At 41.0% G+C, this 18,500-nt stretch overlaps 1 protein-coding gene across 1 annotated transcript; it reads right to left on the bottom strand.

Annotated features, from left to right (window-relative positions):
- Positions 1–11,840: 11,840 nt before the first annotated feature.
- Positions 11,841–16,861, bottom strand: LOC129832247 (homeobox protein otx5-like). The gene is made up of 3 exons (XM_055896177.1): positions 16,145–16,861; positions 14,839–14,990; positions 11,841–14,669 (listed from the first exon to the last, which is right to left on the bottom strand). Exons 1-3 carry the CDS (start codon positions 16,239–16,241, stop codon positions 14,037–14,039), a joined length of 882 nt encoding a protein of 293 aa, XP_055752152.1. The 5' UTR covers positions 16,242–16,861; the 3' UTR covers positions 11,841–14,036.
- Positions 16,862–18,500: the final 1,639 nt, after the last annotated feature.

Here is an 18,500-nt window from a genome sequence, read left to right as displayed (position 1 = left end):
GTCTACATTATACTGCATATATTATTAATCCATCATACTTTATGACTGGTCTTAGTCTTACCTAGAGTCAATGATAGTATAGTTCAGAGCGTATTGACATGCACACTAAAATGTCACACACTCAATTACACTGAAGTGCTACTGGTAATGTTATACTGAAATGTAACAGGTTGAAGCTAAAGTACACAGATACATTATCAATCAACGTGTTCTGAGATTTTATGATCCTTCTGCATGCTACGATATAGACTACAATAACTAAATCAGAACAGTCTAGTTTACTGGAAACATGCTGACACAACAACCCTATCGGAACTACTACTACAATTACTACTACTACTATTAATACTAATATCACTACTAGGTGGGTCATGGCTCACATCAACATCATTATCCCAGAAACCCCAGACCCACTCCAATTTGCATACCTGACTGGTTGCATCACAGCCTGGTATGGCAACTGCTCGGCCTCTGACCGCAAGGCACTACAGAGGGTAGTGCGTACGGCCCAGTACATCACTGGGGCCAAGCTTCCTACCATCCAGGACCTCTGTACCAGGTGGTGTCAGAGGAAGGCCCTAAAAATTGTCAAAGACTCCAGCCACCATAGTCATAGACTGTTCTCTCTGCTACTGCTCGGCAAGCGGTAGCGCCAAGTCTAGGTCCAAGAAACTTCTAAACAGCTTCTACCCCCAAGCTATAAGACTTCTGAACATCTAATCAAATTGCTACTCAGACTATTTGCATTGCCCTCCCCCTTTTACACCTCTGCTACTCTCTGTTGTTATCATCTATGCATAGTCACTATAATAACTCTACCAACATGTACATATTGCCTCAATTACCTAGACTAACCGGTGACCCTGGCCCTCAACTATTGACTCTGTACCGGTATCCCCCTGTATATAGTTTCGCTATTGTTATTTTTCTGCTGCTCTTTAATTACTTGTTACTTTTATTTCTTATTCATATTTATATATATATATACATATATGTATGTGTGTATGTATGTATATATATATGTATGTATATATATATGTATATATGTTTTTTTAAACTGCATTGTTGGTTAGGGCTCATAAGTAAGCAATTCACTGTAAGGTCTACACCAGTTGTATTTGGCACATGTGACTAACTTGATACTACTTTTATTTGATACTACTACTACTTCTACAACTACTACTACTATTACAACTACTACTACAACTTCAGCTACTACTACTATTACTACTACTAATATCACTACTACTTCTACTATTACTACTACTAATATTACTACTACTGCAACTACGACTACAACTACTACTACTACTATTACTACTATTACTATTACTACTATTACTACTACTACAATTACTACTACAACTACTACTACTATTACTACTACTACAATTACTACTACTACTACTGCTACAACTACTACTACTACTAGCACTACTACTACTACTACAACTACTACTATTACTACTACTACTAATATCACAACTACTACTACTACTTCTACTACAGCTATTACTACTACCACTACTACAACTACTACTACTACCAATCAGGTAGGCTCCCCTCACAGCTTCCTATTTAAAAGTAGATGTGCGTGTGCGTGTGTGTGCATGCACACAAATACATTGTCAACATTGTTATTGCGGGTTTGATTGAATATGGTCATCAGATGTGCTGGAATATGAGTACAGTAAAAGAGTGAGGGCCTTATTGTTCAGGCTCCTCACACTGGCCCTCACACTGGCCCTCACACTGGCCCTCACACTGGCCCTCACACTGGCCCTCACACCCTCACACTCTCACACTGGCCCTCACACTGGCCCTCACACTGGCCCTCACCCTGGCCCTCACACTGGCCCTCACACTGGCCCTCACACTGGCTCTCACACTGGCTCTCACACTGGCCCTCACACTGGCCCTCACCCTGGCCCTCACACTGGCCCTAACACTGGCCCTCACACTTGCCCTCACACCCTCACACCCTCACACCCTCACACTGGCCCTCACCCTGGCCCTCACACTGGCCCTCACACCCTCACACTGGCCCTCACACTGGCCCTCACACTGGCCCTCACACTGGCCCTCACACTTGCCCTCACACATGTGTTCCTCAGGTCTCACTGTTCCAGTATTAGACCAGGCCAGAGGGGAGGGAGTGGGGTGGAAAGTGCCAGAGTTTTCAGCTGGAGCCTGTGCACACACTCAGAGCTGCTCTCTCTCTAGTTCTCTCACTCTCTTTCTCTTGCTTTCTCTCTCTGTCTGGCACTCTGACCACATCACTGTCCTTGACTACTCTGCTCTAGGCTTCCCCCTACTGACCTCCCCCTACTGACCTACAGTGCATTCGGAAAGTATTCAGACCCCTTAACTTTTTCCACATTTTGTTACGTTGCAGCCTTATTCCAAAATGGATTCAATTCATTATTTTCCTCATCAGTCTACACACAATATCCAATAATAACAAAGCGAAAACAGGTTTTTCGAAAACAGAAATACCTTATTTACATAAGTATTCAGACCCTTTGCTATTGGACTCGAAATTCAGCTCAGGTGCATCCTGTTTCCGTTGATCATCATTGCATACAACATTGATTGGAGTCCACCTGCGATAAATTCAATTGATTTGATTTGAATCATCCAAACATGATTTGGAAAGGCACACACCTGTCTATATAAGGTCCCACAGTTGATAGTGCACGTCAGAGCAAAAACCAAGCCAGGAGATCGAAGGAATTGTCCGTAGCTCTGAGACAGGATTGTGTCGAGGCACAGATCTGGGGAAGGGTACCAAAAATTGTCTGCAGCATTGAAGGTCCCCAAGAACACAGTGGCCTCCATCATTCTTAAATGGAAGAAGTTTGGGAGCACCTAGACTCTACCCAGAACTGGCTGCCCGACCAAACTGAGCAATCGGGGGAAAAGGGCCTTAGTCAGGGAGGTGACCAAAAAAACGATGGTCACTCTGACAGAGCTCCAGAGTTCTTCTGTGGAGATGGGAGAACCTTCCAGAAGGACAAACATCTCTGCAGCACTCCACCTGTGGGGATGTTTTTCAGCGGCAGGGACTGAGAGAGTAGTCAGGATCGATGGAAGATGAACAGAGCAAAGTGCAGAGAGATCCTTGATGAAAACCTTCTCCAGAGCGCTCAGGACCTCAGACTGGGGCGAAGGATCACCTTCCAACAGGACAACAACCCAAAGCACACAGCCAGGACAACGCAGGAGTGGCTTTGGGACAAATCTCTGAATGTCCTTGATTGGCCCAGCCAGAGCCTGGACTTGAACCCGATCGAACATCTCTGGAGAGACCTGAAAATAGCTGTGCAGCAACGCTCCCTATCCAACCTGACAGAGCTCAAGAGGATATGCAGAGAAGAATGGGAGAAACTCCCCAAATGCAGGTGTGCCAAGCTTGTAGTGTCATACCCAAGAAGACTCAAGGCTGTAATTGCTGCCAAAGGTGCTTCAACAAAGTACTGAGTAAAGGGTCTGAATACTAATGTAAATGTGATATTTCATTTTTTTTTAATACTTTTGCCAAAATGTCTATAAACCTGTTTTTGCTTTGTCATTATGGGGTAGTTTGTGTAGATTGATAAGGGGGGGAAAAATTACGTAACAAACGTAAGGTAACAAAATGCGTAAAAGTCAAGGGGTCTGAATACTTTCCAAATGCACTGTAAATACTACATGGCCATCATTGGTCAAATAGAATTGACAGCCCATCGTTTTGACTAGTTTTATATAATGAGAATGTGTTTGAGGTGCAAACACCACTGTAGCCTCAATTTGCTCTATCCAATTATATTTTCTTGGCAACTGTTTTTCTTTTTTAGAATGGCTTGACTGGTCAGTAATCTCATGCCATTCAAAGTGCCAATTGTATCCAGTAAGTCATTATTTAACATTTATCCATATGTGATCGGGCGTGTGGTAAAAACGGATCAATAGCCTATACAGGACAAGCTTAGTATAGTAGGTAACTATCTCTGTATATTCTGCCAACATTTTCCTGTAGTAAATAAATCCACAAAATAACAATTTCCCCAATTTGAAATGAGGTTGTTCCTGTGTCATTAATTCATTCTATTCTATATTTTTCTTTGCTCAAAGATAAGTTGATTACTTTGGTAATCTAAAAGCAATTAATTTTAACTTTTTAATACAAGGATATACATAACTATCTCTGTGTATTCTGCCAACATTTTCCTGTAGTTGAAATAAATCCACAAAGGATGGACAAACTGATGTAGGTAATGGGGTAGGGTAATGCTTAGTGAAGAGTCTGTCACATAAAGTATTATTTTTGTTCTCCTAGTGCTGTATAAATGGAGAACAGGGGCCGGATTCACAAAACACTTCTTACACAAAAACTTTAATTTAAAAAGTTCATAAGATAGTTCGTAAGTGCAATTCCTCAACAATATCGTAAGATGTAATGATTTTATTATGAACTTCTCAAATATCTTCTTGTGAATCTTCTTAAGATGTCCGTTGCTAGGCAACCAATTTAGCTATCTAGCTAGCAATGGCAATCATGTTAACATATTTCGCACCTAAATTACTGTTCTAAAACATGTTCTTGGGTTTAAGATACTCCATTTTTAAACTTTCAGGTGAAGTTTGAGTGAATTAAACATGTTCAATTGCTTTCATGAGCTGTTTTCTCTCACTGCCCTGAGTTTAAGACAAGGGTTTAGCTAGGGTTTAGCCAAGAACTTTATTTTCAAGAAATTGCGCTAGAAAATATCCAATAACCTTTCTGAGGAATAGCAACTTTGCTTAACTTTCTTCTTAAGTCTACAGTTAAAGGGAAAATGGCAGTTAAGAAGAAATGTGTTCTTAAGAAGGTTTTGTGAATCTGGGCCCTGGTTCTGAATACCGTGTCTGTACTTGTTTGTCTAACCCTGACACTTGTTATCAATAATCAACAGACACAGACACATTGAGTCTCATGGAATCATTGGAGTCATCATGAATAAACATGTTGACTTGAAGTTCCAAAAGGTCCACTCTGATATTTTTTTACTTAATGGAAATACGTACACCCCCCCACACACACCCTCACCGCCTGTGATTGGTCACCACGTCCCGGCAGCACAGATTAAGACATGTTTCCCCACTTTACCTCCCCTGTTCCTCACGCCAGCATCACATGACCCATTACATCACTGGATTGAGGTCAGCTCTGGATTAGGATGCTGGGAGAGCGGTGGAATTACTGAAAGTGAGGGAGAAGTGGCGGGAGGAAGGGGGGTTCAGAGGGTACAGAGCGAGAGAGTGGCATTAAGAAGAAAGAGGGACAAAGGGGAGAGAAGTAAGAGTCTCTGTACAGTAGAGGGCTTAATGTAAAAAGGGGGATTGTACAAAGCAAGCATCTTAAATTCCATGTCCATACTTTGGTTAAAGTGCAGTTTGTGTGTGGTCATGCAGTTGACCTCTGTTAGAGTTCGAACAATCATTTGTTATCAGAGGATAGATAATAACAGATAATGGTCTTCTACATAAGTGAGGAGGAAGGATATGTGACCCACAGGAATGGGGTCACCGTGAAATGATTGGTTGACTGTTTTGGAGATCACTCCACTGTGTCTCTACTTGTCTGCTCTGTTCCTCTGTTGACCACTCTCTCATGTATTCATTGTATAACGTTGTGTTCATCAAGCCATATGGGCAGGCCTCTCCGCCTGCTTGTTGCACTGTTCTCTCCCCTCCCTCTCTATTCCCCCCTCCATCTCTCAGGAGATTACGTTTGGAGAAGAGTTATTGGTGGTCGGTGATGCTAACAGTCAGTGGTAGCTGCTTCTTAACAGCCTTCGCTAGTACATACCATATCAACACACATTGGGAGATAACAAAAAGCCACAGGTTCATAACAGAAGTCTAAATCTATAACAAAGACAGGTTCATAACAGCAGTCTAAATCTATAACATCAGACAGGTTCATAACAGCAGTCTAACTCTATAACATCAGACAGGTTCATAACAGCAGTCTAAATCTATAACATCAGACAGGTTCATAACAGCAGTCTAAATCTATAACATCAGACAGGTTCATAACAGCAGTCTAAATCTATAACATCAGACAGGTTCATAACAGCAGTCTAAATCTATAACATCAGACAGGTTCATAACAGAAGTCTAAATATATAACAAAGACAGGTTCATAACAGCAGTCTAAATCTTTAACAACAGACAGGTTCATAACAGCAGTCTAAATCTATAACAAAGACAGGTTCATAACAGCAGTCTAAATCTATAACAAAGACAGGTTCATAACAGAAGTCTAAATATATAACAAAGACAGGTTCATAACAGCAGTCTAAATCTATAACAAAGACAGGTTCATAACAGCAGTCTAAATCTATAACAAAGACAGGTTCATAACAGAAGTCACTATCTGCAGTATGTTGTCAGACATATAATTTAGGTGAGATAGAAATCCTAAACGGACTAGGACTTGTTACTATAACCCAGTGAATTCCTCTGAGCCAGACTCTCCAGATTAGTCTGTGAGAGACTGGCACAGCAGGGCCTGGCAGGACTGGGACTGGCTACTGGAAGAAGTCGCACACGGCCAGCCTTGCCATGAAGACACAGAAAACACTATACTGTATGAAAACATGATGGTGATGGAAAGTATTTTACTGTAATTTTTAGGTATTCTAGTTTTCTTCATGTTTTTTCCCAAATTAATTTGTATTCCACTCTTGTTCCAATATGTAGGCCTCGTTCTCTTCCCACATTTATGTACTACAGGTCAAAATTTCATTAAATATATTTTTTCCCAGGATGCACTGGGCTTCGAGGGCAGCTGTCATGGGTAATGTTGGAACCAATTTGTCATCTGGAGAGAGAAGGACAGTAATCCTGCCAGGAGAGAGAAAGATGTCAAGAGAATAATGCACGTGGAGATGGAGAGGAAGAAAGGCTGGAGAGACAGAGACACCATGGAGAAGAGAGAAAGAGAGAGAGATAGGAGGAAGAAGAGAGAGAGAGAGAGAGAGAGAGAGAGAGAGAGAGAGAGAGAGAGAGAGAGAGAGAGAGACTGTAATCCTGTCTAATTCACTTAGCGAAGCGCTGAAGGGGCAAAACACTAAGAGGATTGGGACATTCTCTAAATTAGATCAGTAAAAATAACAAAGTGCAAGGAGAGTTGAGAAGAAGTGTGGACATGTGGACACTTGGACACGGGCCAGGGGGCCAGGACAGGGCGACAGGACGGGAGAGGGGGACTAAGGATGATAGTGGACATGTTTACTGACAGACATCGGAACAGCTTGGCCTAGTGCTCCTGTTTGAGACTTCTCTCCAAGTCAGAGAAGGAACCACCATCCCCTAGTTAGTTCTACTTCAATTTAACCCTAATTCTAAGGCTGACCTATCCTCTTTCCCTCCCTCCTCCAACCCTGACTACGCCAAAATCAGACTTCTCTCATAAACAAGTCTAATCCGGACAATAATCTCAGTCCAAGACATTAACAATAATCTTGGATCTGAACACTGACCTTTAGTCTCGATTATAACTAGGTGTTAAACTTTAAGCCCCAGTATTGACTTAGTAAAAGTATATTACATGATTGTCAGTCAGGTGTTGATCCAGTGATAGACCTAACCATAATACTGATCTTATTACTACATAAAGTTGAATTGAGCATACTGTACTTATCCTTTAAACAAATGATGTGAAATGAGTTAGGTCATTCCTGTTACAATTCTATCTTAGATGAATCATGACAGTAATAATCACAGAACATTTTCACTAAAATAATAGTAATAACTTTATTCGTGTAGGACTTCTTAATACAAGTAACAAAGGGCTTCACGTCATAAAATAAAGTACTAACAAAGAAACAAACACAAGAGGGAGATGAAATTGTCACGATCGTCTTGTTATGAAAGATTGGACCAAGGCGCAGCATGATATGAATACATCTTCCTTTTTAATTATACGAAGACGTAACACGAAACACTTATACAAACTAACAAAAACAACAAACGACCGTGAAGCTACAAACGCAAGTGCACACACAAACTACTTACGTTCAACATAGACTAGACATAGAAAATGACCCACAACAGCTAAAGCCTATGGCTGCCTTAAATATGTCTCCCAATCAGAGACAACAGTAACCAGCTGTCTCTAATTGAGAACCCATTCAGGCAACCATAGACTTTCCTAGACAACTACACACAACACTAAACCATCTATTCTCCTTAACCCTCTAAACCATACAACCCCCTAGACAATACAAAAACACATACCTTCCATGTCACACCCTGACCTAACTAAAATAAGAAAGAACACAAAGATAACTAAGGCCAGGGTGTGACAGAAATGTAAAAAAGAAGATAGCTAATTAAAATCGTACAGTGAAATCAAACATTAAAAGCATCTTTATAAAGTGTATCTTCACAAGGTAAAAAGATTCAAATGGGCATCCATGATGCCATTTGGTTGATTGAAGAGAAGTACAGTGAATGGCATATAAAGCTTGACAGGGATAGACATAAGCTATTTGTTAATGTTGGCCATATATAGATGTAAATTTACAACCAATTGCATATTAGGATTAGGCTTTATGTCATAGAGAATACGGGCTTTTGGGGATTGTAAATGATCACAGATGGTATTTAAAACAAAGGCAGACAAATTTTCTCCATCTTCTCTTATCTACAAAATGTAACTTTCTCTCTCAGTGTCGGTCTACTTCCTCTTTTAAGTCTTATTTTGGACTTTATTTTGTAGAAAAAAAACGATTAAAACTTCACTTTCATGAGATGAACAAATTCATTGGATTTTCCTCCTTCCAATAAATCCATTTTGCACCTATAGAATTAGAATTTACTTTTAATCAGCTTGATTCACAAACAAAACATGTGGTATCCAGTATCCTTTGATTGGCTCCTTTCTGTTCACATAACCTCTCAGTTGTTTCAACCAACAATAAATGACAAACGATTGTAGATAAAGAACCATCCAACCTATCCCTGAGAGCAGTCTAGAACCCTGCCTAGAACCCAGTCTTGAACCAAAAGAACCCAAGCATGCCATCGCGTTTTCACAAACAATGTTCCTCCCCCCAAATCTTATGTGACCCCAATTTATCTCTGTGAAACTATGCCTCTGAGCAGAACAGAGCATAATTGGGATTTTTTTTTAACCTTTACCCCCCCCCCCCCCACACACACACACACACACACACACCCCTCCACCACCATCCCTGCCCCCACACTTTCTAGTTCCATCCAACCTATCACAGAGAGTAGTCTAGAACCCAAAGCCAGAGAACCTAAGCGTCCTACATGACATCATGTTCTCACAAACAATGCTTCCCCCAACTCAACTCTTACGTGACGCCAATTCATCACTGTGAAACTATGCCTCGGACAGAACAGAATTGAGAAATTTGATTTCTTTTTCATTTACTGTTATTCCTTACAAACCACCCATCCCCCTCGTGCAGAATGTCGGGGTGGACTGGTGGGTGGGTTGTTAGGATTAGGAATCGATTAAGAGGAAATTGGACTGTAGGGCTGGCTACGTCTCGCAGGGCCGCCGGCCCGGCCGCAGGATGATTACAGTATTTACAGAACAGCCCGGTGGCCAGCTTGTTTGCCAGGGATTAGAGGCAAAGAAATGAATCATATTTTTAAGTCCTAAGTGTATCTGTCTCCTGCTCTGTCCCACTCTGTCTCTGTGCTTTACTAGTCCATATGCTGCTCCCAGGGATTACCATGGGGGAGGTTCTGGTCCTCTCGTCTGTTTCCTCCATCGCTCTACTCCTCTTTCTCATCTCTTATCCCTTTCCTTACTTTTCATCTCTCTTTCCTCTCCTGCCTCGTCTCTCATTTCTCATATCTCTTTATCCCTCTCTCTATTCCTCTCCCTCCTATTTGCCTCTCTATCGATCATCTCTCTGCTCCCTGACTATAGACATGTAAATGAATACGGGCGGCAGGTAACCTAGCGGTTAAGATCATTGGACCAGTAACTGAAGTTAACAGTTAACCTCCAACAACAACTGCTCACTGGGCTCTGAGGATGTCGATTAAGGCAGCGCACCTCTCTGAATCAGAGGATGCACTCAGTTGTGGAACTGACTAGATATTTCCTTTCCTTTTGGGTATCCTTACCATCTATGTCAGGGGTTTCCAAAGATGTTTCACTCAGGCCCCCCTTCTAGCATTAAGGGAACACCCCCCCACCCCCCCCCCCCCGCCCGTGTGCCATGTCTATTTCTATGGGAATAAGCACGGTTCGTGACACAAAATGCTCCCTCTTGTTATTCGAGCACTGTTCATGACACAAACTGTGAGAGAGAACATTTTGCAGGTTTAAAGCTAATTTTCTGCAATTCTACACATATTGCCATTTTTTATGTGTGTTCATATGATATTTGAGTGACTTTAACATTACAACAATATCTATGGGCGAACATTTTTAGCTGACATGGGCTAGTTGATCTGGACATTTCTGACAAGTTATAAATAGCTCCGTAAGGTATACAATGACTGACACGAGAAGAAGAAAACTGATGATGCACTACTCTATTTTGAAATGGCACCTTGTACATTCTACTTTTACAACTTTCAAGAGTAAGTTGAAAGCTGGACTGAGTTCCTTAAAAAAATAAAAAAAATAAAAGGGAGTTACATAGATGATATAATCTTTGTAACTCCCTCTGTGGACATCATGTTGAAACGCAAAGATCTGAACAGAGATGCTGTGCCATTACAGTCCTAAATATGTCAATGCCGTACTCAGTTGATAGTGTGGAAGTATTTTTTTATACAAATCAAGAAATATCACAATAGACTTATAAAACAGGTACAGAATTAGTCTTCTAGATGGTTATGCAAAGTTTTATTTAGGCTCGTCTAGGATTGGTTTGGTCTCTTGGATAATAATTAATAAGATTATATGGACAGGAATGACCCTGATCCTAGATCAGCACTCCTACTCTGAGACGCTTTGTGAATATGGTCCCAGATCTTTTTTTAACATGCATTGGTCTTTTTACAACCTATTGTCCAGTGCACTTTTCATAACACTGGTATAGCTGACTTACTAATAAAACACATGGACATATATGTTAGCCATCCAAATCCCTACCTCTCTCTGTTTTACGAGGTTAATCAATGGGCCCCCACAGATTTAGGCCTACTTCTAATCTTCATAACTTGCATCCACTCTGTTCTTTCTCCTCTCAACATCTCCCCTCTCAAACGTTTGCATGGATTAGAGTAGTGTCCCCGGACGTCACTTTTCAATCCCACTCTGTGTATGTACGATAGATACTTTACTTCCTGCTCTCTTTGCAGGGATACAGGGATACAACAGGATAACACATGTGGGAAAGGGATCTAGGAGAGGCATGCGATCTTAAAAGCATAATAGCAGTTGCTTCATTCTTATTGGTTGGATGATTAAGTGCCACTAAAGTGTACAATGAAGTTGGACTGCTGCTGTTCATTGCACACTGATAGGATTGTTTTATTACTTTGTTGGGCCCATTTTTATGCACGTGGTTATTATGCAAGCATTTATGTAGCAGTTTTAAAAGAGGAATGTCGCATATTTGATTTGATCTGTGGCGAATGAGTTTTTCAGCACATGAACTAGATGTAATCATTGTACAGGGATAATCTTTGACTATACTGGTCTTTGATTAAATGTTATTTTCTTCGCTGCAAAGCAATTTCTCTCTTGGATAATAAAGTTATAGTACTCCTGCTAGTAGTACTGTATCCATCAACCACCAGTTGGTCTTTTAGCCTGTTGTGAGGCTCAGGGTACTGGAACAGGGTACTGGCACAAAACACAATGACCACTTAGATTTTCTTCAGTTGTTTAATGTCTTAAAACTCAATAGCTATCCCATGTAGAAGTCGGGGGTGGGCAAACAAACAGGAGATATGTCCGATATACTAATACTAAAGAGGGGGAGTCATTCGTACCAGAAATAAAAGCATAGAATGCAAATAATGAATGTGGATGATCAGGAAGTATACAGAGCATTGTATGCTATCACCACTAACTTTATTGGATAAACCCCTGAGTTTGAAAAACATTGTTCAGAAAAGAAGAGACCAGAAAACAGAAAAAAATACAATTAAAATGGCCAGTCTTCTAGAAATTTCCATGGTGTGTCTGTGTAACACATTGTTGGTACCAGACATGATTGCATTTTCAAGTCAAGTTTAATATTTACAAAAATAACAAAATAAACAGAATAGTAGCAATATTCATAATAGCTTTAGAATTAATAATAATAATAATTATAGTAATAATGATCATATTAACTTCAAACAAATTACCACAATTTTACTTCAAAGGACTCACAAATTTAAAGAAAGATAATATGTTATACTCTAATACAAAAAGATGAAACGATACATCAACACAAAATGGTAGCCCTCGCTCCTTTACAGGTAACAACTGAGAGATGCTCCATGCTTTCTGTGCAAGGGTAGCGCAATCATGCCCAGACCCTTCCCTTTCTACTGTTGAGTCTTCTCTCCTGCAAATATCTCATTGTAACAGTATATTCGGCAACAGGGTTAGTTAAGTCATTAAGGGGAAATGTAGTATTTAAGTACTGGTGAAGTAATCATCAAACCCCCCCACCACCCACCCGCCCAACAAACAAAGAGTGGGATAAAAACACAAAGGCTACACATTTGTCAGCCTTGCATATCCCAGAATGCCTTGTGCCCAGATGTGATTCATTCCATGATTGGTGCTCAAAGATTAAGAGGTCTATTACTGACCCGACCACCCTAACCCAGCTCCCCCCCCCTTTACCCCCCTTCACTCTAACACACTGTCTGCCGAGGGTCCCCTCCCTTCAAAGCTACTGGGTAAAATGATACAACAATAGCCTATGGTCTCTACTTGACAGTACCAAAGGTTATCCTTGCTTTACCCATCCCCTCTTGCTTATGGAGACACCCATGCACGTCTGTGTGTCTGTCTGTCTGTGTGTCTGTTTGGCTCCAGGATCTCTCAATTCACCAAATAGGAAAAGCAGCTTCATAACAAAAATAAACCATAAACAAATGACAGAGGGAAAAAGAAAACAACATTGTCCCCATTGGAGTCAGGCTTCGCCTATTGCTGGAAATCCCTCTGTTTGTTCAATATCAAATTCAAGGCAGAGTCATTTTCTTCATTACAATGTACACAACTTTCAATTGTCCTGAAGTAATGACAAAAATAACCACTGAATCCAATTTGGTCTAAAGTCAAGGCCAGCCCACCCATCTTGGGGGTGGAATTCCACTTTTCCTTTCTAATTCTCAGTTACCATTAAGCACAACAAGACCACTAAAGGAGTAACAGATCTGTTCAGAAATCAACTTGGGGTTGACTATAAGCTACCTGACCAATGGGATCCATTGCAACCAATATTTAATATCCTTTTTTTCCTTTTTTTAAATCAATTGTTCGTTCTCTCCATCAAATTGATACTTCATCCAGCCTTCAAATTGCAAATCTCTATTCATTTGGTCCTCAAAACCCTGATTATGGCATACAAGAATGGACCTTTGTTAATTATGCTGTTTTTAGAAATGTAATCATCAAATTATAAATGTATACAATTTAATTCTACAGGTATTGCTTTCAATCGTGTGGTATGTATTCCTTTTTAAAATCAGTTCTCAATTTTAGTATCTCAATTATCTTTTTACACGTCGATTTGTTTGTCATCACTTCTATATGACTAACTTTATTATGTCAATGTCCCATTGATTGTGCATCCTCACGTTGATAATGCTGTATTAATTGGATATCATTGATTTAACAATATTGATGTGGTCTGTCATTTCTTGTCACCTTCCCGAAAATCACAAAGCCCAACATCTGTGAATCTGCTTCCACATTGCTTTCCATAACACAAAAAAGAATGACATTTTCTCAGTCATTGAGTTCATGGACTGAAATGATTAGTTGACCATCTATTTGTCCAAGTCTTTAACACTGAGTGGAATGGGAGCTTCTCCTGGCTGGTCCCTTCCTTACCTCCTCCCACCTACAAGACCTGGAACTTCCAGGAGTTCTGGTCTTTGTAGTCCAGGCAGTCAGCTGCGTTGAAGTTGAGTTTCCAGGAGGCAGCTTGGTCCTTGTAGTCCAGGCAGTCGACGGCCCCGAAACCCAGCGAGGCGGCTGTGTAGCCCTGCGAAGACAGAGAGGCAGGGGACTGGCCGAGGTGCCCGCCCATGGAGGTGATGGGGCTGAGGGCGCCCCCGGTGGCGGAGAGCTGTGAGTGCATGGGAGACAGGTAGGAGCTGCAGTCCAGGCCAGTGAAGTAGGAGGACGAGCCTGCGTAGCTCTGGGTGTAGGCCGGGGCCTGGGTGTAGGTCATGGGGTAGGCAGAGGAGCGCTGCATACAGGGCGTGGTGGAGGCTGACAGGGGGTCTGGCAGCGGGGAGATGGAGGCAGGGCTCCAAATGGACACGGTCGCGTTGGCACTGCTGGAGCTGGGGGTGATGGCGGTGCCAAGGGGAGGGGGTACTGGACTGTAGGACCCGTTGGTGTTGACACTGGCCTCAGAGTTGGCCTCTCGGGCTGGAGAGGCCTTCTTCTTGGGTGGACGAGGTTTAGACTGGCCCGTGCTTTGCTGCGCCTGCTGGCGGCATTTAGCACGGCGGTTCTTGAACCATACCTGTGGAGGAGCACGTGTTGAGTTCTCAGACAACTCAGCTCCCATTCTGGCCAAACAATCACTGACGTTTTGTAAATAGACATTTGACCCACACTTTCATTTTTGCAAGATCATTTTACCAATTCTGGTGGGCATTTATGCATGGAAGTATATATATCCTGCTTATTACCTGTACACGAGACTCTGGTAGGTTGATCTTGAGGGCCACTTCTTCCCTCATGAAGATGTCGGGGTAGCGCGTTTTGGAAAACAGTGCCTCCAAGATGTCTAACTGCGCGCGCGTAAACGTGGTCCTTTCCCGACGCTGCTTTCTGGGGATGTCTAAAATACACACACACACACAAAAGTTATTTTTTTATTATATTTCGTTAACTCATCATATATTTGGTTTTGGGAACCTTTTCCCCCTTGGCCAAAATGCTTTCAAATGGAACAAGAGAAAAATAGAACGGAAGAACGAACTGTGAATCACTTGTTTGGTGTAAAAATGTTGTCAAATTGCCAAGTTAAATAATAGTCTAAATTCCATTAGGCTCATTTAGAACTGAATTCGTGTAATTTCGTGTAATATAATGTTACTAATAAGTACTTATACTGAAGCATATATGATGTTCTCTATTAAAACATGTATTGTATATTCATGAGTGCTTTGTTTCCAATGTTATAGAAAATAAATATATGTCTCTAGCCTATATATAGGCTATATATATATATATATATATATTTCCCTTTATTACAAATGTGTTTTATTTAATGTTCGAGTGTTCTATCTTTTTCTCATATCTCTTCACATTATAGATTAATTCAGCTAAACACTGTGGCTTTATAAAACATAAACAAACACTAAATAAAATACGTCCGATAAAGGGAAGAAATGTATCTTGATGAAACATGAATGTTTTCACATGAAGGTAGAGCTCTATAACTCTTGATTACACAACTGACAGGAACCTCAAATATCTAGAGTTACAGGTCTTTGTGAATTAGACTGGTGTTTATAACGTATGGCCCTGGATCAATCAAAAATAAAACATCTGCATTTCCTTTCATACAAATAGTTGTTACCACTTACACATGAAGTATATAGGTCATCTCATTTTAAAACTGGCATTTTACTCCAAGGCCCTTGAAACAAGTTACTATGGACGTTGACCATATCTTTAAAAATACAAACATGGTTGGTTGTATGTGCGCAATAAGGAATTTCCATTTGAAACAATGTAGTTTATTGATTACCCTCAAAATGTGGCATCAGCTAAGAATAAGACATGGTGTCCGTAGTATGACTATATATTATCCACAACTCGCTGTCATAAGTCTAACAACAAGAACGTAAACAACATAATGGGGGATTGTTGTGCCCTGTTCCCTTTACGAACTCGTTGCTCATGGATATGTATCAGTACCGCTTGGAATTCAGGCAATTGTTGAGACAAACAGTTCTAAAACATGAAAAAGTTACAAATATGACTTACTTGGGTATCCGACGGCAGAGTGTAGTAGATCCATGCCAGGACCAGACAGAGTTAACCCGTTCACGGCGTAATGAGGCTGCTTAATGTAGGACATCATGCCTGTGCCGGCTTTAAAACGCTCCCTCGCCCTCTCTCTCTCTTACACTCAGGCCGGGGGCCGGGTCTTCTGCTATTCTCCAAGGGTTGTCCCTCTCTCTCTTCCTCTCTCTCTCTCTGTCCCTCCCTCTCTCTCTTTCTCTCTATCACTTCTTTTTCTTTATAAATGCCGATCGGCTTTTTGTTTTGTTTTCCTCCTTTGTCTCTGACCCTCTCGCAGTATTTTGCCAACTTTTGAGGCTACAGTAATACTCGCTGGTAAGGAGTGCAGGTTCAGGGCGCCGATACTCCGTGTTCTGCTGCCTTCACACCTGTTGATCAAGCTCTGTCAAAGCACATCTATTCAATATGTATTGTGTTGCCGGTGTATTCTTTCAATTTCACTTACAAAGTAGCCTGAAACCAACAATTAAACACACTAGCCAGTGGTATGATCACCGTTCTAAGTGTGATGAACCTTTCAATCCAAGACGTGCGCTTTCGAAGTGCGCATCGGCGTCAAGAAGGGAAGGTATTGTTCCTTATTCTTCCCGTGTCAGATCTAGCATTCCCTGGACTGAGCTCGAGCCTGTCTGTTGAAGCAAAGAGGATCGAGTCGTGCTTCCAGTGAGTGGCGATAAGCTGGGGTGAGAACGCGGAACTGAGCGAACCAAGAAAGAAGTTGGCTAATTAGAGTGAAGTTTTTGCGCCGAGTAGACTCTGACCCCTCCCTCTCTCTTCTCTTTCTCTCTCTCTCTCTCTCTCTCTCTCTCTCTCTCTCTCTCTCTCTCTCTCTCTCTCTCTCTCTCTCTCTCTCTCTCTCTCTCTCTCTCTCTCTCTCTCTCTCTCTCTCTCTCTCCCTCTCTCTCTCTCTCTCTCTCTCTCTCTCTCTCTCTCTCTCTCTCTCTCTCTCTACATCTCTCTTTATCTCTCTCTCCATCTCTCTCTCTCTGTATCTCTCGCTCTCTCTTTATCTCTCTCCATGTCGTGATACACACTTTGCACTTTGTTGGATTTGATGGACATTCATCCAGTCAAATGAAACAACGGTTTGATATGTGTAGGATAAGGAACAAACAGGTGGACACAAACCAAATGGAACACTGGCGAGACAAACTGACTTACACGGTTATTTTTCAAATCTCCTTTATCCACATTCAAGTTAAAAGGGGAAACATTGGTATAACAATTTTGAATTAAAGCGTACAGTAACTGCATAGCCTACCAATCCACTTAACCAAAACATACAATTGCACACTCATTCGTGAAAGTTAAATTGTGAAATTAAATAGATGGGTCACTCAATATTTCGGAGTAGCCTATACGTTTGGTGTGTTATAAGAGTCCGTTTTGAATTGTTAAAGACAAAAGGACAAGCTAGCAACTCTGTTGAAGTCATTTTCCTGGAGACGAAGAGGACCGTTAGGAGTTGAATAGCAGTGCTGCACTGTCAGGGAAAGCTTGATAGCTATCAGAAGAGTACATCCGTATCGAATCTATTGTCTTGTTTGGGGAGAGCACATTTCATACATTTTACACCGCTTTTAAAACACAGAAGTAATTGGGCGATGTAGTCTGAGTGAGGAAATTCAAGGGATGGAAAGGGCTGGGGGTGGGGTGGGGGTGGGGTGGGTGTACAAGCAGGATTAAAACGACATAAAGGCCGCGTTGTTCTCTATTAAACCCTCTACTGATCCCCAACATACTCCCTCTTTTACTATTCATCTTTCTGTAGTAATAATAATAACAATATTAATACTTATAATTATGATATTAATAATAATAATGGTATGATGTTATTTGTTGTAATATTATAATTAACAGGGATAACAGTGCATCTTATTATTGTCTATCAAAATAGTAACATGATATCAACATTATGGTCATGATTGCAATTTAAAGGCATATATTTTTATAGTCTCTTGGTGCACTTCATTCCAAATAAGTGGGTGATAAAAATATAATAAGCGTGATAAAAATAAGCCATGTCCCTCAGCGCATTTAATTGTAAATCATGAACATGATGGTTTGATTGATAGTTTCGTCGGTTGTGGTGTAAAACAATGTTAAAGACAGCATTAAGATTGGCCAAAAAGTTATAATAAACTGTAAAGCCACTTGTTGTTGAGTTGGGACTGAAAACATTGCGTTGCTTTCGGTTACTTTGTCCAGTGTTTTTATTCGTTGTAGAAATCTACCCGGTGATGCAAATGGTCTGTAAAGTCTTGGTGATTTATTTAAATGCGATGAGTGGTTGTCCATCCTGCGATTGTTGGCCTGT

Source organism: Salvelinus fontinalis, chromosome 33 (genome assembly GCF_029448725.1).
Source record: "Salvelinus fontinalis isolate EN_2023a chromosome 33, ASM2944872v1, whole genome shotgun sequence".
Classification (NCBI taxonomy): domain Eukaryota; kingdom Metazoa; phylum Chordata; class Actinopteri; order Salmoniformes; family Salmonidae; genus Salvelinus; species Salvelinus fontinalis.
The sequence above is the reverse complement of the archived record's forward strand: the minus strand, read 5'-3'. Positions and strand labels throughout refer to the sequence as shown.